Below are 26,378 nucleotides of genomic sequence, written 5' to 3' on the forward strand. Positions count from 1 at the left end.
TACTTGTAACAGAGTATTTCTAAATTGCAGTAAAACATGTGAGTACTTTTCCCACCACTGGCAATGGCTCTGTAACCAGATGGACCCGTAACTAAGAGCCTATTTGATTACAATAATGTGTAAATGGATAAATTACATTGAATATTTTACTGTGTGTAAAGCAAAATCTAGAGTGTTCATGTTCATTTAAACTCTGAAAGTGTCAAGCGTGACCCATGTTTACAGTTTCCTCACTACGTCCTGCAAGTGTCTGTCTGTATACAGACTAGTGTCTATCTGTATACAGACTAGTGTCTGTCTGTATACAGACTAGTGTATGTCTGTATACAGACTAGTGTCTGTCTGTATATAGACTAGTGTCTTTCTATACAGACTAGTGTCTGTCTGTATACAGACTAGTGTCTGTCTGTATACAGACTAGTGTCTGTCTGTATACAGACAGACACTAGTCTGTATACAGACAGACACTAGTCTGTATACAGACTAGTGTCTGTCTGTATACAGACTTGTATATCGTCTCTGTCGGGTGGAAACCTCATATGTCCAAAACTGTAACTTTTCAGGATTCAAATTTAAAAGTAGCAGATCTACAAGCTCAAAATGTGTCGCTTCGTGCCGCGTTTCGAGCTTGTGGATCTATTACATTTGATGCTTTTGTGTGACGCTGTAGTATGAGTATGATCATGATGGTCAAGTTCAAGGCAATTCATTTTCGGAAAAAACACAAAGCGTTCAAATGTGGAGATAAGAGGTTTTTTCCCGACAGCGACGATATGCACGTTGAGAACCACTGACTTGAACAACAGCCTTGAGCTGTGTGTCTGAACTGTACCATGATGCACTGTCCTGTGTGTCTGAACTGTACCATGATGCACTGAGCTGTGTGTCTGAACTGTACCATGATGCACTGTCCTGTGTGTCTGAACTGTCTGTCACGTACCATGATGCACTGAGCTGTGTGTCTGAACTGTCTGTCACGTACCATGATGCACTGAGCTGTGTGTCTGAACTGTACCATGATGCACTGTCCTGTGTGTCTGAACTGTCTGTCACGTACCATGATGCACTGAGCTGTGTGTCTGAACTGTCTGTCACGTACCATGATGCACTGAGCTGTGTGTCTGAACTGTCTGTCACGTACCATGATGCACTGAGCTGTGTGTCTGAACTGTGTCACGTACCATGATGCACTGAGCTGTGTGTCTGAACTGTCTGTCACGTACCATGATGCACTGTGCTGTGTGTCTGAACTGTCTGTCACGTACCATGATGCACTGAGCTGTGTGTCTGAACTGTACCATGATGCACTGAGCTGTGTGTCTGAACTGTACCATGATGCACTGTCCTGTGTGTCTGAACTGTACCATGATGCACTGTCCTGTGTGTCTGAACTGTACCATGATGCACTGTGCTGTGTGTCTGAACTGTACCATGATGCACTGTGCTGTGTGTCTGAACTGTACCATGATGCACTGTGCTGTGTGTCTGAACTGTACCATGATGCACTGAGCTGTGTGTCTGAACTGTACCATGATACACTGTGCTGTGTGTCTGAACTGTACCATGATGCACTGTGCTGTGTGTCTGAACTGTACCATGATGCACTTGCAGCTATCGGATCATGACCCAGTGTTGGCAGCACTGTCCAGAACACAGGCCCAACTTCTCCACCATCCTGGAGAGGATCAACTACTGCACTCAGGTACATTTTACCGTCATTACGCTGAAAATAAACTCTCACATTGTTCAAATTCATTTGCAGGATTTGTATCTTAGGGCTGCAGCTATCTTAGAAATTATTCTATCGATTACTTTTTTTCGATTAATCAAATAATCGAGAAGCACATTTCTTAGCAAATTCTTTATTTGTTGTCTCCACCAGGCCGAAGGCATGGGGAGAGAGTATGTTTTGCACTCCGTCCGTGTGTGTGTGTGTGTGTGTGTGTGTGTGTGTCCGTCCTTCCTTCCTTCCTTCCTTCCTTCCGTCCGTCCGTCCGTTATCAGCTAATCTCCGGCACCGTTGGCCCGATCCATGCCAAACTTTGCACACACACTCCCTGGATGCCAACAACGAACCTCTGCCCCAAATATTCTTCAACGGCCTGTTATAGCGCCACCATGAGGCTGATTTAGGCAAAACACATTTCTGTAGATTACTTGTACACATTTTATCCATACATCACACAATTCGGTATACACTATCTTCATAGTCATGTGATCAACACGGATCTGCACCATTTCCCATCTTCCATCCTGATTGGCTAAGATTGGCTTCCAAAGCTCACATGATTGGTCCGTTTCGAACAAAATGCCACAAATCACAAACACAGTGTGCAATTTCCGTGAAATTATACACGCACATTTCCACTAGGCCGAGGACGACATGCCACTCATTATTTTCCAAATCAGCCTCATGGTGGCGCTATAACAGGCCAATTCCTGTTTTTAGCTATAACTGCATCGATCTGTATACAACTTATGTATGCGCACTCCCTAGAGGCCATGGAAAAACATTGTCTCTGCATCCCTCCACATCTGCCGGTTATAGCGCCACCATGAGGCCGATTTCTGCAAAACACATTGCTTATGTTAGTCGCACAGATTTCATCCAAATCTCACGCAAATCGGTACACATGATCTCTGTAGTCATGTGAACAAGACGAGTCTGTTGGATTTCTCCGATTCTACACTGATTGGCTAACATTGCCTTCCAAAGTTTTCAGGAGTGGCCCGTTTTGTTCAAAATGCTGTCCTGCTCATCCAGAATTCTATCCTCAGAGATGCTATGAGTGATCTGGCTCTGCATTTCCTCAACAAAAGAAAATTGTTGGAAAAAACAAACAAACAAAAAAACATGTTTATATTACTCCTAAACATTTTGCCAAACATCTCACACAGTCCTATCCTCTTGGTGGAGACCTGTGCCCAGAAGGGCACTTTTTCTAGTTTTCAATAAATTCAACGCATCGGAATCGAACGGAAGGTCTGAGGAAGAGCTTCGGCTCGAAACGTTACCACTTGAAGTAAAAGATATATCTGGGAGCAGAAATTGGTGTGCGGAATCTTTTATTCTTGAACTATCACTGGCACCCAGCCTATTAGGTTGTAGATATGCGTGTCTTTTTGGCTGTTTTTTAGCCTCCTTTAGAAAAATAAATCGAATTTATTTTTTATTACGACTATCGATTAGTCATATTACGCACTTTATACTTTTTAAAAGTGTTATACTTAGTTGTGCAGCGGCGTTGCATCTACAAACAACCTCTGTTCCTCTCTCTACCAGGATCCAGATGTGATCAACACCCCCCTGCCAATAGAATACAGTCCCACCATGGAGGAAGACGGTGTGATCCGTCCTTCCGAACACACCTCCAGCAGCCTCACTCCACTCCTGGCATCTCATCCTGTTCCCCAGGACCCCTCGTCCTCCCTGGGCCCGGGTCCCGCCACACTTCCCCCACAGCCCACCAAGCCCCGCCTGCTCCTCCAGCGGACCCAGCATGTACACCAGGAAGTCACGTCCTACCGCGAGGCGTTGGAGCCGTCCTGGGCCGAGCCTGTCCCAGCCCCCGGCCTGCCGGCATCTGCGGCAGCGGGGGGGTGTCCGGCAGGATCCTGGCTCCACCCGGAGCCCCTCCACCACCGACCCTGCTCCAGAAACAGCTCCTCCTCGGGGAGCCAGAGGCTGAAGAACAAGACCAAGAACCTGTGGAACCCCACGTACGGCTCCTGGGTGCTGGAGAGCTTCAGCAGGGGGAAGAAGGCGCTGGCTCACACTCAGTCCATGCCTCTTTCAAGCCCCTCTTCCTTGTCGACATCCACAACCTGCACCTCTCAAGTCTCTCCGTCTTGCAACCCGGCCTCAGAGTGTGGTGCAGAGGCTGGCTGTGACAGCGGAGGCAACATGGCCCACCTCAGCACCTCTACCGTATGCCCTTCCTCCTCCCCGGCCCCATCCAGCCAGGCTCCAGCTACCTCAAGCCTGTCCTCCCGCAAGGCCCCAGCGGGGGGTGCCGGTGCCCCCACCGCAGGCCCCACAGCAGCTGTCATGGACCTGGCAAAGCTCCAGAGCTTCCCCTGTGGCAACGTCAACTACGCCTATGACGAGCAGAGCTACGAGGCGGAGAGCCTGCCCCTGGTGATGCCCAAAGCACCGGAGGCCGGGGCGAGCGCCAGCGCCAGCTCCGTGCCCAGCTTCGCCTCCGTGTCTGGCCTGGGGCTGGGCCTCCATACCAACCCCTCCGCCACCGGTATGCCTAAGCTGCTGCTGAAGCGCCACGCCAGCTACGGCCATGAAGACGTGAGGAGACACACCAAGCCAGAGAAACCCACGCGGGACAGAGACTCTGGCTTCTCTCTGTCTGAAGACCTTAGCGTCACGCCTGTGTAGGAAGCGACTCAACCCTACGCGACCACCCCCACCGACGGGGGATTTCCATTGAAATTAGAGCTCTGGAAAATTCTGTAACTTACATACTGAAACTGGAAGCCTGAAGAACGAAGAACAAAGACTCTGACTGCGGGGGTCTCCTCAAGGGCCACAGAATGAGTAACTAAGAGTTCCTGAAAATGCTGGAACACGCACGCACGCACGCACGCACGCACGCACGCACGCACGCACGCACGCACGCACACACACGTTTGTATTACTTACTATACAAAGGACATCAACATTTTAGGAATGCCATAAAAAAAAAAATTGTTTGTTGCCATTTGTAACTGTAACCATTGTGAGTTCGATATTTTCAGTGCATGACACTGGCACACCATAAAACCTACATTTGTCTTCTGAGACCCAGAAAAGCGATCCTAACGATGTCTATTTCTCAAATTAATTTGCATTTGTCCCTCAGTCACAAGTACGGGTGGGACGATTCACTTACCTCCCGATTCGATACGATCACGAATCTCGATAGGCCTATAGGGTGCCGATTAGATTTATATTGCAATTCTTAAATATATTGCGATTCTGTGTTCAACGATTGTTGCGTTTCGATATTACATTTCTATTTACGATATCAAGTTACTTAGCTTTTTTTATACTACAACATTTTAAAACAATTATAAACAATATAAAGCATGCAAAGTTGAATCATACACTTCAATGCAGCCAGATAACGTCAGTCAGGTTATTTTTTACATGAATGAATGAATGAATGAATGAATGAATGAATGAACTTTAAAATCGATTTTAATAATCGTGGCATTAAAAGAATCACGATATTAGTGATTTATTTATTAATTAGTGAATAGATTTTTTTTTGCCCACCCATACCCATACTCACAACTATGTAATAGTAACTAATACAAGTATATAAACACACACACACGCGTGCGTGCGCACACACACACACACACACACACACACACACACACACACACACACACACACACACACACACACCCTCTCACACCCTCTCACACATCACTGTGATTGACACTGGAGTGGAGGCCCACACCCTGGGCTTCCAGAACACTGGTAGCAGAACACTGAAATACTTAATCAAAGTACACCTCCAGGTACTTTTCCCATCACTTTCCTGAGGGTCCACATGACTGGGCATGGCTGTCATGAAGACACTTGAGCCAGGACGAAGAGTCTCCATGCCTGTTTTCCTTTGCCGTTGCATAATATGACGTGGTTGTGTTGTATAAAGTGCAGTGAATGATCCATATTGACATGCAGTAAGTCCTTAAATAATGAATGTGTCGCATCATTCACTAGCTACTACACGGCAACATCGTCAGTGTTAAAGGAAATCATTGCTATTTTGTTTTTCTTTCATCATCGGGCATACAGAATTTCGTATGCTCGATAACATGAAATTACTTGTTGGATGATGTCATGGTTTTCGCGATGTCAACACTTTGTGGAGAAATCGATTTTGATCTCCTCAATTTGGGTTCAAAATCTGCAAGGTTTCCCTTAACTCTTGAGTGTACGTTATCAACACATACAATCTCTGAGTCACAACTGGATAAATGAACGCTGAGGATTTTAGTGTGTTTTTGTTGTGAGATTATTTTTGGAGCTTACAGTATTAGGTGTAGGTAATATGACTGCTCACCCTTGACCCTGCTGGTTCACGCTTTGTTGACAACTTTGGTGAAAAGACATTCGTGTTTAAGCTACTGATGCCGTTTTTTTCTGAAAACTGTTATTGTATTTTATTACGTTTACAGCATTGTGTTTTTTCTTTCTTTCTTTTCTTTTTTACATTCCTTTTCGAAATGTCCCATGTTTGCAATTACTAATATATTCACTTTGGACTGTAGGTGAGAGGACGCCAGCTCAGGCCACAGTAGACTAGCAGTATGATCCTGAAAGCCTGTAAGCAAGTGTTCCTTCTCTGTAAAGCGTATTTATATTTGACTAACCTGATACAAAATTGTAGCCATTTTATGTTATCTCGTTTAGTATATGTATATACTGTGTGTGTGTGTGTGTGTGTGTGTGTGTGTGTGTGTGTGTGTGTGTGTGTGTGTGTGTGTATGTGTATGTGTATGTGTATGTGTATGTGTGTGTGTGTGTGTGTGTGTGTGTGTGTGTGTGTGTGTGTGTGTGTGTGTGTGTGTGTGTGTGTGTGTGTGTGTTTTTATTAAGGGTCAGTTTGTAGTTGATCACTGCCATTGGTTACTGCTGCCTGCAGTACCGATTCTTACTCAACAGGGGGAGAGAGTAATGTTTGACTTACTACGCAGGATGTTGTGGGTATCTCAATTTATAATCAAAGATTAAACGGTGAGAACTTTTAGTCAGTATTAATGTTTTGAACTTATTGTAATTTGACCACTTTGAAGGTGGTGGTGATTTGTTTTGGAGGGAGTGCTTATTTTAATCTAAATGTTTCTCTTAGTTTTTTATGTTTGACAGAACATAATAGATTTTTCCTTAGGATTTTGAAGGCTTGTACTGTTTGTGTTGTTTTTTACAGGTAAAAGGTTCTATTGGTTGTTATTTTAGCATAGAAGTACACTTCACTTCACTTTTGGAAGTGGACCTAGTTGTCTATACTCTATAAGAAGTAATATATCCCTCCTACAAAGGCATTTAAAACGTTAAAACAGTGTTTTCCAAACAATTCTTAGGCCTTAAACAGCAGTCAACCACATCCTTGGTCACCATAGGTACAGTCTAGGATGTTCTCTGACATTTTAATTATCTTATTTAATTTTCACATTGAATTGGAATCACTTTTGTCATTATATTTGTTGTGGCTCTACTTGACTGAGCAAAAATTATAAACTATGCAATGTCATCTTTTCATTTACCCATACTTTGCCCCAAATAAAATAACATACATTGATCTTCCCTGTGTTTTGAGCAGTTACTAACTGGCTACACTAGCATTGTTTGATTGATTGGATACTTTTTTAAAGTTTGTAGAAAAAAGCACAGGAAGTACAGTTCATTACATGGTCAGCTGCTAAGAGGATTTATAACCCAAGAAAGCACTATGGCTTGTTTCCATTGGGGTCCTTCATATTAAATTCATCTGAACATTTAATGACATACAGTAGTGTGGGGGCTGTGATGTGCTGATGATCCCTGAAGGGCCATGTTGGGCCCAGGCCGGGGGCCAAAGGTCTAGGGGTGGCCCCAAATGACGGCCCTCGTATGTGTTATTGAGATACTGTATATAAAAATGATAACCATATCAATAAGCTGATCAGTCAGTCTATCAAAGTCACCGGATCCATATGGTCTTTTTTGCAAACCAGTGAAACCACAGTATTTGAGTTGTTTTTTCACTTTATGGGAGGAAACTGAAAGCCAAAAAAAGTTGTCCAGCAGGTCATTTAGGTTTAACAGGTCCTATCTTATACTTAACAACAATTTGTTGTGAGCAACTATATCCTGTAGACTGTAGACCCATGTTTCCCTACTGTGTCTTAAGGGGAAAAAAAGTCCTACTGTACTCAGTGGCTGTCCACTGTAGCCTAATCCATGTGTGCCAAGTGCCAACAAGAATAGTATACATGTCTTATTGCCTGATATATCCCAACCAACACCCATTGTTAACTTACTGGGAAATTACTACGTGTTTGAACAATAAAAACAAATAAAACATCAAGCTGTTCTCAACTGTCTCATTAAGTTACAGGACAACCCTGTTACTCCATCACAGTGGTTCTAAAGTGGCTATTGAAAATGTTCTACCAGTCTAGCCAGCATTCTGTTTAATGCAGTGGTATGTTGGGGAGGAGGCATCAAGGCCTGGGAGGCTAGCTGAACAAGCTCAATAAAATCATAAAGATGGCCAGCTCTGTTGTTCCGAATGGAAGGGCTGCAGTCAGTCACAGAGAGGAGGATTGGACAAACTTACATCCTGGCTATCCCCTCAACCCCTCCCATCCACTCTATGGTGAGATGCAGGATAGGGTGAGCAGCACCTACAGCCAGAGGCTCACTCTCCCCCCGAATATGCATAGAGCGATACAGACTCTCTTTCATGCCAACTGCCATTAGACTGCATAATGCATATAAGAACTCTCTCTCAATGCATATGGTTCTGTCTGCCCTTGTCTGTGTCATTATGTCCATTATGTATCATTTACACAGTGCAGCATGTACTGTATGTTCAATGACCTTTGATAAGAAAGAAGATAACTATCTCCGCCTGGCTGAAAAGGCCAGGGGTGGAGATTATGTTTGTGCATGTGTGAGTCCAGAGAGAATCTCGCAAACCATTTCTGTCTTGTGTCTTCCTTGACAGTAGGTCAAGTCATGTGACAATTAGCAAACAGCTAATTGATATTCCATGATGTTTACCTCTAAATGGCTTCCAAACTTAGTGGAAGGAGTCCATTTCTTACAAAAGATTGCAGATATCATGAACACAACATTCAATCAACCCCAACTTTGATCGCAGATGGATGGGCCGTCCTCTAGAGTCACTGCTAAATGTGCTTTCACTTTGCCCATAGGGGGACCCGAAACGTTTAATTGTATGTCGTAGAAAAACTATTTCCCTCCACAACTTATTCAGGTCCTGACAACTTCAACCCATGACTTACACAGCCTAGGTAGGTCATCCAGCCTGGCGTAGAAATGCGCTCCGCGGAGTGCCCCTCTCTAGTTGCTACACGTATGTCATTTTGATTGAAGAAATAAAATGACAGTGATTGAAATATACATCAAAATATATATTGAAATACATTGAGTGTCATTAGCAGTGGTGACAATAAAACAGTGCAGTGTAGCCAACTAGCTACTATTTACAGTAACAGTGATACAGCCTAGTTGTTGATGATTTAGCAGACTTATGACTCATATTAAATGCAGAATGGCACCTACTGTATACTTTAAAGTCAAGATGAAATTTCACCCCTTTTTGATTACATCCCCATTCCCCAGTCATATTGCGCAACCACTAACTATGTAGAATTATATGTAAGCTACCATATACGGTATACACTTGTATGTAAAATCCTGTTAAAATCCAAACATAATTTCTTCCTGAAAAACAAAATGGTGTGAATACGTAAGCTTAGACCAACCAATTTCAACGACAATCATGACATCCGCCCATTAATCTCTTCACTGTAATGTTTATGACTTTTCAACATTCAAATCAAATTCCTCCCAACAGTACTGTTGTCTGTCCCGCCTACCTATCCTGTCATAATACAGACATTAAGATATGCTTGAAATACCGTTTCTTGTTCTTTCTGCTTCTTTTACTTAGCTGTGCGGTGGCGTCCCGCATTGTGGGCTCGTAGATCAGTTATTTGTGGTGCGGGGCGTGGCACGCAACTAAGTATCAATCAGGCATTAGACTTGGGTGGGTGACATCATTCGTTCATACTTTCAGTGTACTTCAGCATAGTTTGACTTTTGACAGTCTGTCTCTAGTCACACTGGTCCTGCTGGTTGCCACGGTGCACGTTCCTTCCACAGTCTCTGCGGCGCTGACGCTTCCAAGTGTGTTGCTGAGGTTCCCCAGCCCCCAGAGGTAGCCGTCCTCCCGGTTGCCCTCTTGCCAAGCGATGCCGTGGTTTAACACTTGTCCTTCGGGCAGTGCCGTGGTCTTGCCAAAGTCAATGAGCCAGACTTGAGCACGGCCGGTGTGATCATGTATGAAGAGCAGGGAGCTGCCAATGACCTGGGGAGTGAACCAGCGGAATTCATTATACTGTATTAGAAAAAAGTACTTTCTAGGCGAGTTTATTTGTATACCACATTTCACACTCAAAGGCATTTCAAAGTGCTTTACAGAAGGCATAAAAAAGGCATTTGAAGAGAAATAAAGAATAGAACTGATACAATAAATAATTAAGATAATGTTTCTCACACTCGCTAATAAATGTGTTAAAAGTATTGTATTGTTTGTTTCTTGTACTTTAGTTTTCCTTAAATCCAAACAATGTTTTAATACATTAATACATTAACAGTATCAACCTTTTAGCAGATTACTGTACTTTTTACAGTTTCAATGTTCCGTAAAAAATTGTACACTTTGCATAAACGGTCCATTATTGACCCAGATTATGGCCACTAGGGGGCCAGCCCTGGGCCTGATGCATGCGTGTCTATGAGAAGCTGCAGGGAGCACACGTGACACGCCCACATTCACAATCACATCAACACAACCGAGCTGCAGTGGAAAGTGAGCAGCTTCATCTTCCTCTGGTTTTAAAGGACCTGTGCAGGTCACATCATGTGGGCAACAGTGGCTAACTGCTTGGTATGGAAGATGCTATTGGTATCGAAGATCGGCTATTTTCACGACTTCTTAAACATTGGCTTTCTAATGGAATTTATTGGATGAAATAATAAATAAATAAAACATTGAATTTTTTTTTTTTTATGTTTTGAAATTATTAAAAACAAAAAAAATTAAAAACAAAATGTAGGAAACCAAAGGGACCCATACAAATGTGTCCGTGACCCACATGTGGGTCCCGACCCAGTGTTTGGGAACCAGTACTCTAGTCTAGACTACTCAACCGCAAGGCTCTACAGAGGGTGGTTAAAACAGCACAGCACAACACCAAGACTGAGCTGCCAACCTGGGACCTTTATGCCCAGATGGTAACAGAGTGAAGATTGTTCTCGGGGCAGGAGAATGAAAGAGTTGGCATCTACCAATGCCTTCTCTAGTCAAGTGGACAGAGAACCAACCAGTGCATGAATGTTTTTATTGTAGGCGATACAGAGGAAATAACTGACAACATTGTTTATAAGGAACTGCTGTAGATGTCTGAAAGTGATTAACTCACACACACATCTGTGCACCTGTAATAACTTTATTTTGATATTAATATCTCATTCTGCATTCATAACAAATTCTGTAATGACTTCTGCTTTTCGGGTAGGAAGGAAGGGCCAAATGCCTAAAGGGACCTTTGTTCTAGCCTACTGAACTGACAGGCACCAACCACTGTGACCATTATTCAGTATATAGGCAGCAATCAATATTCTACTATTATACTAAAGTGGTGATACTCAGCATGGGGTGCCCCAGGGATCATTGAGGGGGTTCCAGGGGGTCTCTAGCTAAATGATTGATTAGGAAGGTGATTGCTGATTTAGACAGTCACACCTGGTCTGAGTCCAAACTAATTGGGCTCTGAGCTGGGCGTGTCTGCACACCTGTTCAGTCATCCCATGAGAGCCTCTGTCATGACAGCAAATTATACATCTGCTCTGGAGTGTACCATCTTGCCACTCTCTACAATAAATGCATCTGGTCCATGTACATGACTAGAGGATCCAAGCCACAGAGGTGGCTGGTAGAATCAACCTTGCTACAGTCTGCAACTCAGAGAGTGAAGAAATGTAGGGTAGATTTGTTGCTTACCTCGTGTCTCTTGAAGAACTCAGACATCTGTAGGGCCCGTTGGATCTCAGACAGTTTACTCAGGTAGGAGTCCTGTGTGACAAAGTAAAGATGTTTATATGAACCCTATCATCCCTTTTCTGGGCATGTCATAATAGGCAACCATTCGACAAAGAAATAGGTGAACATTCACTATTTGATGTACAACAAAGTATATAGGGTTTAAAGCTCAATAACGCCTTGGTAGAGGTTAGTGTAGTTACCTTGCCATGATGTAACTCCAAATATTGGCGAGATATCGAAATTCATACTCAAAATAGTCTCTCCTCACTGAATTGCATTGCACAGTCAGAGAAACAGCTCTGTCACTCTTTTACTACATAACCAAATGCAAACAAAGAACATTCTGCAGTTTCTGCCAATATACAGTATAACATCACAAAACAGTACAGCTTTTTTTTTTAACTTATCTTATTTTTTAAAGAAATGGTCAATTTGCATTCAAGTTTGAATCAGCAGATTCTGCTTTGTTTGTGTTTATGTGCTTAAAGAGTGACAGACCTGTTACACAGTGCAAGGCAACATTGTGTTGAACTTTTTAGGATTTCCCAATCAATGGAGCAAGATATCTCCAATATTAACTACACAATTCTCCTAAACCGTTACTTATACAGGGGATCTCAACCTTTTCAGGCCGTGACCCCCCCAAAATAATCATATTTGAACTGATAAATACTTGGAATGTAGGAGTTGAGGAATTACATTTTCGGTTCCACAGATAAATATTGTGAAAATAGCAGATCCACAAGCTCTGTGAGCTTGCGGATAGGCTGTTGTCACACTGTTTGCCTCTTTCTTATATTATTTGACAATTTGGTTATTATTTGACCAGTTTTTATAGTATAGTTTGTTGATTACTTTTGATGCGGTATTTGTCTTCTTTTTGAGGTATTAAAAAGATCTTAAGTCCTTCATTGTCATCTGGGGATTCCCCACACCCACTGACCTATCACATCGAGTTATGCAACCATACTGTACGTATCCACCCATGCAGATACAATTGTAATAGAGCTGCATTTGTTTTGGGGCACCTCCCATCATTAATCAGAACATTAAATAGGGGAATATTTACTTTGAACTGAAGTTCTCCACATGTAGTTTGCAGTGCACACACAATTCAAACACTGTAACACTCATTGGACTTCTCGTAAAAACACAGTTGGATATTTACATAATGGGAGAAGGATTTAATAATGTTAGAACAGTGCAAGTGTTTGTCTAGCGTCATGCACATGTATACGGATATAGAGCCAAAGGAACAGGAGTGTTTGTAGATGGTGACACATGTTGCACCGTTGTGTTAAATGAGCTTGTGTATATATTTTTCAAACTAGTAGAATGGTCACAGCACGTACAATTATGGATAATATATTGATACCGCCAAGTTGATTTTAGAGCAGCTTCATGAGGTTCAGGGATTATCTGCATTATTATAGTAAATGTAAGCAGCAGATATGGGATTCAATGTAAGTCAATTGCAAAACCTGTGTGTGTACTATGGCTTGATTGTCTGTCACCTACTATAACGTTTATATTCCCTCCAACAAAATCCGTGAACACTTTGGCGACATCCTCCTTCGACCTGGTCTTTTTAAAGTCTGTTTGACAGGTACCATCACACATCTGGTGGGAGAAAGATGAGATTTAATACATGCACACAGAATATTTTAACCCACTAAGACCTGACGCCGATTCTACAAGTTTTCTGGAAAACGTACGTTTCAAAATCAGTGGTGTTCAAGCTTTTTCGTGTCAAGGACCACCAAAATGATATGTATTCGGCTGCGGAACTCCCATCTCAAAATATTAATTATATATTCAAAGATTTGCAAAAAATGTCAAAAATAGCAGATCTACAAGTTGAACTTGTATATGTGCTATTTTTGAATAGCCAAATTATGCTATATGTAAAATTGTGCTACGACACAGATGCTTTCCCGGTTTCAATGGGTCAAACGGGACTCCCTCTTTACCAGGTTTCGCCTTGATTGTGTCTAAACTCTAACATTTAACTTCACTAAAACTATGCCTAAGTTGGCTAACCTTAACCCCAACCTCACAGAAATTATGACTAACCTCAAACACCTGGGAAAGTGAGTCCTGTGGTTAAACACTGGGCAGTATTATGCGTGTCTTAAGTACCAGGTCTTATTACTTAACTTAAGACCTGGAGGCGTGGTCAATGCTGTTTGGCCACTCAGAATAGCCAAATGGCATTGATCACGCCTCCAGGTCTTAAGTTAAGTAATAAGACCTGGTACTTAAGACACGCATAATAATCACTGTACACATGGCAATGATGGCATCCATATTTTGGGCATGTCATTAGGCAAAACGTTTCCCAAATGTTCAAAAAAACAGCTTGTGGATCAGCTATTTTCACCCATAAAAATTGGGTTCCTGACCCAAACTTGGGAACCAATGTTCCAGTGCTCTTGTCTCCACAATGTCTACCTTGATGCCTTCTATCCTGAAGCCCAGTGTGTGGGTGGAGCTGAGGGTCTCCCTCCACTGCATGTAGCGGGGTTTGGTGACGGCCCTCTGCATGTGCTCCTGGGCAGTAGGAGCCTCGCTGTCCACCTCCACCATCTTCTCATACAGGTCCTTCCTCAGCTTGGGCCGCTCACGTGCACGCACAAGCTCCTCCTCCAAGTATGTCCTGAAAATGCAAGGATAAATTAGCCCTTCACTAAGTCCCTCCCCAACCCATCCTTGTCCAATAGGCACGTTAGCAGCGAAGAAAGCTTGACCTGCATAGCAACCGTTGCTAAACTATTTGGATTGGCATTGGACAATCGCTTTTTGGGGTGGGATTTAGTGAAGGTCTAATATTCATCCTCCAGCAGGAGAAGCGTAACTATTATTTATGTTCAACTTCACTTGACTACGAGTCTTTCACGATTATTAACAAAGTGAACGCTACAGTAGCGTCATAATAGGCGGACATTTTTTGATTGATTGAATACTTTTATTAGTCAGAAATGTAAACAGCATGTGGTACAGTCAGACATTAAGGCTAAAAGTATAAAACAGAAAGGTCCTGGGGTCCATTGTGGTCCTATGTATTCAATTCATCAACATAGCATAAAAGATAACACAATAATACATGTCATCAACAAAACACTATTATACAAAGTAGAAAAGGGAAAACCGGCGGCAGTGAATGACGACTCCTCATTTCAATTTGTATTTGCTGTCCCTCCCCTCCCCTGATAGATGATTTTTCAGGCCAGTTTCGTAAGAAACAATTGATTCACAATGGTGTCAGGTCATTCCACATTTTGGTTGCAGAGTAGTATGAGAATTTTCCCATGTTTGTTCTATATTATTTTGGTAGTACCAGATCATTGTAGCTCCCCTCTAGTATTGTGGATGTGGGTGTGACTCACTTTGGAGAAGTAGTTAGTCAGGTATTTGACTAATCCCATGTCTTCTACCCTGAGCCATCCCAGACTATCAAAGTGTGTTGGAATTAGGTGGGTTATGGGCTTTAGGCCAAGAAGTTGTCGAATCAGTTTGTTTTCGGAGGCCTGAAGCTTAGTTTTTAGTGACATTGAGATGTTGGAGAACCTACAAGTGTAAGCATAGTCAAAACCATGGCATTGAATGAGGGCTCCAGCAAGAGTCTTGAGAGCACTTTGTTGACAAAAGAGGAAATTCTGCTGAAAACCATCACTTTTTTGATCATTTTGATGCCATGTTTTCACCTGTCAGTTTGTTGTCAGCAATACAGCCCAAATAGGTAATCTCTTCTTTGCTTGAGATTACTACATCGTCAACTCTGATCTTGATAAAACATTTGATAAAATGTTTTTTTGGATTGATTGAATACTAACAGTTTTTAAAAAGTACAGTTATATAATAATGCTAAAAGGATAACACATAAGGGCTTGTATCTTAGATTCGTAACGTGTTACACTTACATGATTACACTTAAGGTGGCCTTACACTAGCCGATAATCGGGCATTTTCCGACGCTCGGGGGGTGCCCGACTCAATCGATCTGCTCGGGGCGCGATCGGGATCGACCCGATCAACATCAAGCATGTTTGATATTTGCTCTGCCCCGCTCCGATTATTAGTGTGTGGCGCTATCAGATTTCAGATTGAAAAGAATCGGCTAGTGTAAGGCCACCTTTACAGAGAGGTGTAATGAATATATCCAAAATATGTTACATATTTTACTGTGTATGTAACTGTTCACAAATATGTATTTTTTTATAGAAATATGACGAATCTGCTTTGAGCCTGACTTATGCTGAGGCTGAGCCTGTCAAAGTGTGAAGAGTGTCACTCGTATTTTCAACTGAGAAGAGTGTTGACGCGTGGACACTGTAAAGTGTTAAGTATTTGTGAAACAGCGGTTTCGCTAAGTGAGCAAAGACGGAAGCTGAGAGGAGACTCCAGTGCATGTAGTCTGAAAGCCTGAGTGCACGTTGGTGCACGTAACGGTGTGTGACTTTGTGGTTGTGAGTGATCGTGTCAAAGGGGAGTCTCCAGGGACACCCTGCGTCATACCCCATTTAGTGTGTATGTGTAATCAATTGTGTTGTTCTCACATGCATGTACATTGTACACATGCAGTGCACTGTGCACACACACACACACACACACACACACAAAGGTACATATATAAGTGCACAAAAACATGCATGTTTAGACATGCACAATGCTGAGACATTTCCGTTTTACACACACAAACACTGCAAATACTGTATGTTGCCTGTGCAAAACGTACAGTACATAGACATGCTGTGTGTGTGTGTGTGTGTGTGTTAAAACGGAAATATACGTCTCAGTATTGTGAATGTAAAGGTCGGTGTGTGTGTGTATTTGTGTGCACTTGTAGGTATCGTGTGTGTGTGTGTGTGTGTGTGTGTGTGTGTGTGTGTGTGTGTGTGTGTGTGTGTGTGTGTGTGTGTGTGTGTGTGTGTGTGTGTGTGTGTGTGTGTGTGTGTGTGTGTGTGTGTGTGTGTGTGTGTGTGTGTGTGTGTGTGTGTGTGTGTGTGTGTGTGTGTGTGTGTGTGTGTGTGTGTGTGTGTGTGTGTGTGTGTGTGTGTGTGTGTGTGTGTGTGTGTGCATGCGTACGCCAGAACGACACAAGGAGGTACCCCGCCTGCTGTGGCAGGAAGCCCAGAGATGTTCCAGCCTGCAGTAACAACAGGTGTTCATTTAGTGCACACACAGCTCTTCAACTCTAGACCTGTCTAGTTCAATAGTGCATTTGCCTCACACAGAATACCTCTCATGTCAAGACACTACACATGCTCATTGTCGCTGTCAGGCAGAAGAAACCTTGTGGGCCTATCTCCATATTTCAAGATATTTTTATGCTTCGTTTTTTTCCTTCCATAAATTAATGCCCTGTTTAATACTTTGTCGTGTGACAGTGTCACCCAAAATTGCATGTCCTATCTTCGCTGTTTTCAAAAATGTTTGCCTATAAATAATTACATGCCCAAAATAGGTATGCCAGGTTGAAAGTGTTTATGTCTGTCTGGGTTTTATAGGCTACTTTACATTATTACTTGGACGGGACAATATTACACAAGAGTTACCGTCATTAATGGCACGCCTGCGTTACTGATAAGTTCCGTAGGCAGCGCAGAAGTGCCATTACTGATGGTAACGCACACCCTCGAGTGTAATATTGCAATTATACAAGTTAACAGTTACCCTAAAAAAATGTCAGCTCAATTCCATTATAACTAAGATATTCGATAAAAAAATAATGACAGATGTAGCCACCACGACTGAAAATGTCCCGCAATCCATAAATCAGACAAAGCATACCACAGCTTTCCATGCTGAGTTTATTAGATTTACTGTATATAGTATGGATTTATAATTGTTGGATGAAGACTACTGTAGAAGGGCTGGGCGATTACTTAAAATCAATATCATGATTATTTCTTTCTGTATATTGTGAGCTTAATAGATCGGCTATTTTCACTATTTTTGTGTAATACTGAGGTTCGAGGTACTAATCGATTTAGTCAATTCGATTTTTTTTACAACTTCTCTGTGTTGATTCATTGATATATAAGAAAAGGGAAAGAAATCCCCCTCCAAAAAAACTTGCTTCTCAACCTACATGAGCAAGATTAAGTCGTTTAGAGGTTCTAAATGTCGATTTTGATATATTTTCAGTGAATTGCTATGACGTAGGTTCCTCCAGTTAGTATAATGCTTACCTCACTCCCATCTTACAGTCCATGACATTGGGATGGTCAAAGTTCACCAGTAGGTCAGTCATGTGAATGAACGCCTCTCCATCTCGTTCCACAACACCAAAGTAGCCTGGCACAAACGGAAGTAGTGCATCACCCCTCAATCTCTCAAAACACTGCTTTTCGTTTTCACAGAACCTTTTTAAAATATTGCCTTCGTCTGCTGCCTTGAAATTTCCTGGAGGAACGACAGAGAAATACAGGGAATTTCAACAATGTCTAGAACACTAAACACAAGTGATTTTCACACAGACAATTATGTTTTGTGATTTTCATAATGTTGCTGATGTCTGAGGTGGGAACCCAATCCATTGTGTTAACAGGTTCATACCTTTATGGCCGGCTAGTTGGACCCAGTTCAGTCTTCTCCTCTGAGAGGCTAAAGAGGGCCAATGGACAATGGTCTTTAGTTTCCTCCAGGGATTCCTCTGCTGATGGCATGAAGGTACAACACAGAGTAGAATAATGAAATGCAATGTAAAATCCTTCAAAAATAAATGTAGCTGCTTTAACCACTCTCTGGGCGTAGTAAACTGGACCTGAGTTGGGTCTCTACTTGGACCACTTTTTTCTGTCTACACCAAATCTCTTCAACCACATATATACAAGCCCAGCTCATATTTTGTCTAATGTTCCGAAGTGTGGTAACCAGGTCTTCGCTTCCCTACCAGCACATTAGTTTGGGTTCAAGTGGTTAACTTATGAAATTATATAAACCCTCCAGATGAAGAGATGATGTAAATCTTAAATCTCTGCTCAAATAATCTGGTTTGATCTCTGTTCTGTCTCACTTAAGTCATGCAAACTACTGACTTTCATGCAGTCATCGGCTTCAAGTTCAAGCCTTGCCGAGCCATGAGGCCCATGGGACAGGAGCCTATCTCCTGTTTCTGTAGCATGAGGCAGCTTGATGTACAAGTACGACGCTAGTATGTCGCAGAGACTTACCCCCAATCCAACCCTTGATGTGCCAAGCAGGGAGGCACTGGGTCACATTGTTTAGAGTCTTTGGTATGACCGGGCCAGGGATTGAACCTCGACCTCCCAGTCTCAGGACGGACACTCTAACCACAAGGCCACTGAGCTGGTTTCCCTAGCTTTATGGAGAATTCTTATTTTTATGTATAAATTAAATTGTAATTTGGCACAGAGCGTGTGCTCTAATGCTGACTGAATGTGAACCTCACACGGTTCTTGATTTTTGCTTGGATAACACACACTTTTAATTATCAATATATAGGTGATGTGGACACTTGCTGCTGTTGCCACTATGACTCCAATTCATTTATTGATGAAGATTTTCCTTTATTGATTTTATGATTCCTGCCCTCTTTTCACTCTCTCCATCTCCCCTTGTCTCTCTCTCTCTCTCTCTCTCTCACACACACACACACACACACACACACACACACACACACACACACACACACACACACACACAAACACACACTTTCAAAAATTATGTTGACTAATGATGAGTAAGTAGCCTTGGGAACGGACGGTTCCCGAGCCATATTGGCCCATAGGCCAGACGCCTAGCTCCTGTTTCATTTCAAGTACACCTCCTGGATGTGACGCTAGTATGTCCAGTGGTGGAAAAAGTACTAAATTGTTTTACTTAAGTAATGTAGCACTGCAAGTAAAAGTCCATAAATCAAAATGTACTTGAGTAAAAATACATATTGGTATTAAAATATTGGTGTCAAAATGTAAGTACTCATTGTGCAGAATGTCCCATTTCCAGTTTTCAAATCATGTATAAAATATTCTGCAAATAGCAGCTCACAATGCACAATTATTTGAAGGACAATATATCGTTAAGTAAAATGTCAAAATCGTGACAGCCCTACTCAAACCACAAGGCCACTGAGCTGGTGATGATGCTGAATGCATTCTTTTAATTCCCCACCCAAAAACAAAGTGACTGCATCTCTGCTGAAAAAAATCTTTTACCTTTAGACCATTATTTTTCCTTGAATAGAAATTCTATTCAGTCTTTGTTAAATAATGAAAAAGGTTTGAAAAGAAAAACTGGTCCATCCTATTCCTGTTCTGAGAGGTTCAGGGGCCTCAGAGAGGCAATGACAAATGCTGGGAGGTCATTTTATTCTGCACATGCTGTGATTGAAACAGGAAGTAAAATGTGGGTCTCTGGTCTTAGTCAGAGAACACTCAGCACAGTGTTTGATATACTGCTTGACTGTTCACAGCCTAGGCTGAACAAATAACAGAACTCGGCAGAAGCCAGTTCTCTCCGAAATGTCAGGCGATATGCTCCACTTACTGCTATCGTGGTCAGGTCTGCGATGTTTACCCACAATATCTAGGTGTGTAGGTGGTGTTACATTTCCACAAAGACTGTTGCGTAATTAACTATTAACTCAGGTAGACGACAAATGTAATTAATCATATCATTTTCACTACATGATTATCGATGAGTATCAGTATTGTGCATATAGTGTAATGCAACAATGGTTCCCAAACTTTTCAGGTCGAGACCCAAAAGAGATTAGACGTTTGCCCCCGACCCAAACCCAAAGCTTCACGCCACGTTGCGAGCTTGTAGAGTAGGAAAATAAATTTAGATTTTTACTTTAGTCGAGACCCATACAAATTGGTCCATGACCCACAAATGGGTCACGACCCACTGTTTGGGAAACAGTGGTATAATAAATCTCCCTCTGGTTATAACTTATCCCACAGATGGGTGTCTTATGTACAGACAAAATGATATGGAATATCTAAAAAGGTTCTATGTAAGCATAATAGCCATGCAGCTCATATTTCATAGCCAGGTTATTCTCTCTGTCAGGGCCAAGGTTATTATAGTTTTGCATTTTGCATTAGTTTTTATTTCCTTTTGACTTTTGGTTTTTAATTTCAGTTTGTTATTAGTTTCTAATTAGTCTAAAAGCATTGAACGTGTTGTCTCCAACCAGCTCTCTCTCCATCTCTCACAGAACAACCTGCTGGATCCCAACCAATCAGGATTCAAGAAGGCACACTCCACAGAAACTGCCCTGCTGGCAGTCACAGAAGCACTACATGCTGCCCAGGCTGCTTCCCACTCTGCTGTCCTGATTCTCCTAGACCAGGGGTGCCCAAAAGGTAGATCGCGATCTACCAGTAGATCACAAAGGCTGTGCAGGTAGATCACATGACATGCCCCTAAAGAGTATTTCATTTAAATATATTGAAGGGGAAAAAAAATCTCTCCCCCTCTATTTCCCATTCCAAGTGCATTTGTCTTATACTGTACAGAATGTAACACAAACTCTACTATTCCGAAGCCCCCTCAGGTACATATTTAAACTATTTTCAGCAATGGTATAATAATTGATTTGGTGGGTAGATCTTGCCGAGCTGGTCATTTTGAAAGTAGCTCTCAAGTCAAAAAGTGTGGGCACCCCTGTCCTAGACCTATCAGCAGCATTTGACACAGTGAACCACCAGCTGCTCCTAGACACCCTAGCGGATCTAGGCCTCGGCGGGACAGCACTAAAGTGGTTCTCTAAAACTCACATCACAGCTGTCACTCGATCCTGTAGGTTCACACTCTATAACATACAACGAATTAGACCGTTCCTCACCCAGGAATCAGCCCAGCTCCTAATCCAGACAACAGTCTTGTCAAAACTTGACTATTGTAATTCGCTCCTTACTGGCCTACCGGCATGTGCACTTAAGCCTCTCCAACTGATCCATTCCAAAATGCCGCAGCTCGTTTGGTCTTCAACCAGCCAAAGTCCCCTGCTCCGCTCCCTGCACTGGCTCCCGGTCGCTGCCCGCACAGAATACAAAACTCTGATGCTGGCATTCAAAGCAACCAAAGGTATGGATCCCCCATATCTTGCAAGCATGATTGAACCCTACAAACCCTCCCGCGCACTCAGATCAGCCAACGCAGGAAAGCTGGAAGTACCCTCACTAAAAATGCCGGGACAACGCTCCACACGTCCCAAACTCTTCTCCCTTCTGGCCCCAAAACTGTGGAATGCACTCCCCGTTGCAATCAGAACTGCAGCATCACTCCCAATCTTCCGCCGTAGTCTGAAGACCCACCTTTTCAGACTCCATCATGGCCCATAGCACTTATCCTACCCCCTTAGATAGCACTTTTAGACTTAGATAGCATTTGAAACAGACTTATAGCATGTCATGTAGACAGCACAATAATTGCATTGTATGTAGTCATAGCACATCATAGTACATATGTATAGCATATAGTATATATGTATAGTTTGTATAGTGTCATTATATAGATATGTTCTAGTTACGTTCTTAGCTTACGCATGTTTCATGATAAATGCATTTTATATATGTGATGTATTCCCATGCTTTTGTTCTTGCCTAATGTAAGTCGCTCTGGATTAAGAGCGTCTGCTAAATGCCTAAATTGTAAATTGTCAGGGACGAGATTCAACAAGGTCAGAAAAATAGATATACTACAAGCTAACAACACGTCGCATGCTATTTTGCCTTTTCTTTTATTATTTTTTTTTATTATTAGTTTTAGTTAATTTTGTAAACACAAAACTTTCTTTCAGTTAACGATAATGGGCCCAAAGCTTGCGTAGTCTATCAGAATAGTGCCAACTCAAATAAAATATTTGTGCACAAAGTTTGTCAAACACAAAAATATGTCCAACGATCTATTGCTTGTATGCATATTCTTGTCACATGATGCAAATTCAACAAATTTTTTGTTCTTTTCAGTTGACGCATTTAGAGCTGAATTATTTATTAGTTCCCTCTGCGTGTTTGCGTTGCAAGTGTGGCTACAGTTGGCTATTAATTCATAATATTGACATCCATCCTGATTGGCTAAGAATGCATTCCAAAGTTTGCACTGCACGAGTGTTCAAATCGAACACATGCAATTGGCATGAAACATTTCACGCACATTCCCACTGGGCATTGGGCAAAGGAAGAATTGGCATCCTACATTTTTTCAAATCGGCCTCATGGTGGCCCTATAACAGGCTGATTCGGGTTTGAAACTATAATTGGAACGATCCACGAAACTTTGCACGCACACTCACTAGAGGCCTCTGCCCTGCCTATAGATATATAGATAGATGGGTTAAAGGTAGGTAGATAGCATTATATTATTGCATTGCCTGCTGAAGTGTGAATCACCATTCATAAGTGTTACAACACAAACACTTGACTTCCTGGGAGTAGCTACGGTATTAGTGAAATGTCAGAGTTAAAATTAGCTATATTGACAACACAAGCACGTTATTGTGTTTGTGTGTGTGTGTGTGTGGGGGGGGGGGGGGGGGTGAACGTTCCTGTAAAGTGGCATTTTCAGAGGTCATACCATATTTGTATAGTTAGTATTTAACACACTGTAGACACTATTTTGACCCTGAGTTGCCTAGACTCACAATGAGAGAGAGAGACTGACTGCCTTCCAATGTGTATTGAGTCTGTGTAAAGTTTCTGTAAAGGAACCTGACAGCTACAGACCTTGTACGGACTACGGAGAAGGCGAAGAGAAACAGCAGGATCATGAAAACAAACGCACCCAATGAATATTATCTGCATGACTTAATTCTGGCTGCAGGGAAGACGAAGAGCAGATAATGTTAACAAGAGGGCAGGGCAGCCAAGCCAGCTCAATATTTGCTCCAAATACATAAAGGTTTGAGCTATATTCTATTTGATAGCCAAGAAGAAGAAGAAGGCAATAGGAGAACATTCAGATATGCATGAAACAATATAAGTAAAGACTCGTTAAATAGTGGGAACAAGAAAGGGAGTGAGGACTGAGGAGGGGGTCAAATGAGGAGAGGAGAGATAGAATCTTCAGGCTTTTTCCACTATTCTGTTCTTTTCCATTTAGTTAGATACAAATTTGTTCTTTGGCAAAGAACAGTTTAAGCACAACTGAAGCACCTCATTGTATAATAATGTGTTATATGAATTTGAAGTAGACTTATTTAGAATGAGAGCTTTATCGGGCAAGAAAGACAAATCGTTTTCTACCCTCAGAATGAAGGGCTAGCCTTCACTGCCTAATTGTGTGTACTGAAGGAGGGGGCAGATAGCTACTTAAAGGTCAAGGCTTCCAAACTGGAAAGAAAAGAAAGATCCAACAATTCTGTTGTATTTGGTCCGGACAGTTATTCTCTCTCCCATGGCTAACCTTGGTGACAGTAACACAGCAACAGAAAGGTCGAGGCTGCTACGTGTCTTAGTAATATAGTTTAGCCACAAACATCTGTTTTCTTGACTGTCACAGTCAAGAAAACTGTAATCTTGTGTAAATCATATTTCCTTCTTGGTTGGTTTGCTTGTTTACTGTGTTACCAAAAGAAAACTGCACATGATGATCAAGTACAGTATCTACACTAAACAATGGACAGTTTGAGTATTTTCTGCTCTGTGTCGGTCTGCCACGGTTCAGACAACTCCCAGGTGACATTAGGATGACGTGAGAGGTTTTGATCTCCCATCAAATATAAGGAGAGTTAATGTGATTTCAGTGTGGAGAACTCACCCACAGAACTCTGTGGACAATCAGATTTTCTCCAGATTAGTCTTTCCTCTGTGGCAGAGTGCTTCAAGCTTGTCTGATCATCAAGAGGAAATGACCTTTAAGAAGTATTCAATCTCACATGATCTCAATAAGACAATAACAATATTGCCTGCATCTATGAAAAGTAGAATTTTTTCCAAATTTCCAGACATCTCACTAAAGATCACACACAAGCAGCTATAGGCTACTGCTGAAACCCTTTTCTCTACCATAATATACAGTTTGTTTTCAATGAGAGTGATCACTCACACTCAGGTTGACTACAGTCAAGTGCAACATGGTCTATTTGTAGTTTAAAAGGTTGAACAATAAACCATAGCAAATAATTGTTTGAGTGGAAGGGAATTATTTATTCTAGAGGGTTTTGATGAATAATAGAATATAGGCTAATATAAGTCTGATGTCTCTGTCTCTCTGCAGTGAGATCGAGGATCTCATTTAGCTTTTGGACTGAGAAAGTTCTACAATGAGTGAAATTAGTTATGTCACTGTGTTGCTGTAACATTTCTTGTTTTGAAATCACTGGAAGCAAGACTTCCTGCAATAAGAGGCCTACTAATTTAGTAAATAATAAATATACCCAATTTTCATCTGTTTTTTTTTTCTTTGTTAATTTGTTTTCATGAAGAGTTAGTACTCACTTCACCACTGTCCACCTCCACCAGATGCTCTAACATGATAATGCCTTTGCTTTTGCTCTCGTTGTCACTGAGCAGATCATCCTCGGACTGCTCCCCTGAGGACCCCGTGGATGAGATGGACGAGTTGGACAGCTTCCTCCGCAGGGGACCGTCCACCATGTCATCCAGGTCCTCTTGCTGCATCTCCCGCGAGCAGCCGCCTCCCTCCGGGGTAATGGTGACCTGCGGTACCCGACGCACCTCCATCACGACTGCCGTGCCGACGAGCGCTTCTCCGGACCCGGTTGAGTTTGAGTGCGGCGTGGACGTGGTGGACGGTCGACACGCTTGTCCCGTCTTTTGTGCGAGCTCATCGCATATGTCGGCGGGGGACTTGCGGCTGGCTTTGCGCTCTAGTAGCGAACGAGCTCCAAGAAGTTCGTTGATCCCTGCCCCAGAAAGCCCAACCTCCTTGGAGGTCTTTCTCCTGATCTCCTTTGGCATTTGATTTCAGGACAGGAGCGCACGCGAGACCGTGCGTGCGTGTGCTGCGAGGAGCCCAATTCACTTGATCTGTTCTGTTCAAATCTGTTCATTTCACTCCATTGGAGTGTTTTGAACACTGATTTCATATGGTAGACGCGCTGCATGCAGATAAAACGGACCTCTCTCTTCTATCTTCTGTGCACACTTGGTGGGTTTGTTTGGGGATTCGGGGAACCCCTCTCCTCTCGTCTTGCTTCTAGTGTTGAGTAGCGTCGGTCCCAGCCATAGAGCTATAAAGGAGGTCCCAGCCCCTGAGTGTTGTTGACGCGGTTCACGCACGCACGCGCGCTCGCACAACAAGTACACACACCTTCCGCATTATTTGTCTCGCTTCCTGACTGGGAATTAACTGCAAGCCTCATGCGTTTTTTATGTTGTTTTGTTATAAACTACTTCCTCATTCATTCATTCTGCCTGGTATTTGTACCATTGATTGACACAAGAAAGTAAACTTGCTGATTAAGCTTAAATGGCGGGGCGTAATATCGAACTAAGAATACCGTAATAAATGCCACATAATGTGCTATCACATTTGCACAAAAATACGTTTACTGTTATCTGTACACACAAAATGTAACAATTGAGTGCAGCCTAT

General features: G+C 42.4%; 2 protein-coding genes and 1 long non-coding RNA gene across 4 annotated transcripts in view; 2 read left to right on the top strand and 1 right to left on the bottom strand.

Annotated features, from left to right (window-relative positions):
* Positions 1-4,390, top strand: part of ltk (leukocyte receptor tyrosine kinase) — a gene marked incomplete at its 3' end in the record, with an annotated part of 48,915 nt that extends 44,525 nt beyond the window's left edge. The window contains exons 23-24 of the mRNA XM_079528247.1: positions 1,612-1,702; positions 3,284-4,390. Coding sequence (XP_079384373.1) covers positions 1,612-1,702; positions 3,284-4,390 — 1,198 coding nt within the window. The remainder of the gene's footprint in view (positions 1-1,611; positions 1,703-3,283) is intronic.
* A 4,736-nt stretch (positions 4,391-9,126) lies between these two features.
* itpka (inositol-trisphosphate 3-kinase A) lies at positions 9,127-26,094 on the bottom strand. 2 transcript variants are annotated; one of them, XM_079528250.1, is made up of 7 exons: positions 25,259-26,094; positions 18,405-18,501; positions 18,038-18,251; positions 14,298-14,502; positions 13,365-13,466; positions 11,805-11,876; positions 9,127-10,106 (listed from the first exon to the last, which is right to left on the bottom strand). In XM_079528250.1, the coding sequence occupies exons 1-7, from the start codon at positions 25,739-25,741 to the stop codon at positions 9,822-9,824; spliced, it is 1,458 nt and encodes a 485-aa protein (XP_079384376.1). In that variant the 5' UTR covers positions 25,742-26,094; the 3' UTR covers positions 9,127-9,821. The 2 variants fall into 2 exon arrangements, with proteins under 2 accessions (XP_079384376.1, XP_079384375.1); XM_079528249.1 differs by having other exon boundaries at positions 18,405-18,504.
* On the top strand, positions 11,742-25,461 carry LOC306942397. Its single transcript, XR_013792287.1, has 3 exons — positions 11,742-11,867; positions 21,034-21,181; positions 25,334-25,461. It is a non-coding gene; the product is annotated as an uncharacterized lncRNA (long non-coding RNA).
* Positions 26,095-26,378: the final 284 nt, after the last annotated feature.

Source organism: Electrona antarctica, assembly GCF_951216825.1.
Source record: "Electrona antarctica genome assembly, chromosome: 18".
NCBI classification, from domain to species: Eukaryota; Metazoa; Chordata; class Actinopteri; order Myctophiformes; family Myctophidae; genus Electrona; species Electrona antarctica.

Excerpts from the sequence above, each read along its gene's own strand:
- itpka (XM_079528249.1), bottom strand. The coding sequence starts at position 25,741 with ATGCCAAAGGAGATCAGGAGAAAGACCTCCAAGGAGGTTGGGCTTTCT. Across the intron at positions 18,252-18,404 it reads CCAACTAGCCGGCCATAAAG|GAAATTTCAAGGCAGCAGAC; the intron begins GTATGAACCTGT and ends TCGTTCCTCCAG. Across the intron at positions 11,877-13,364 it reads GAGGGAATATAAACGTTATA|GACTCCTACCTGAGTAAACT; the intron begins GTAGGTGACAGA and ends TTTGTCACACAG.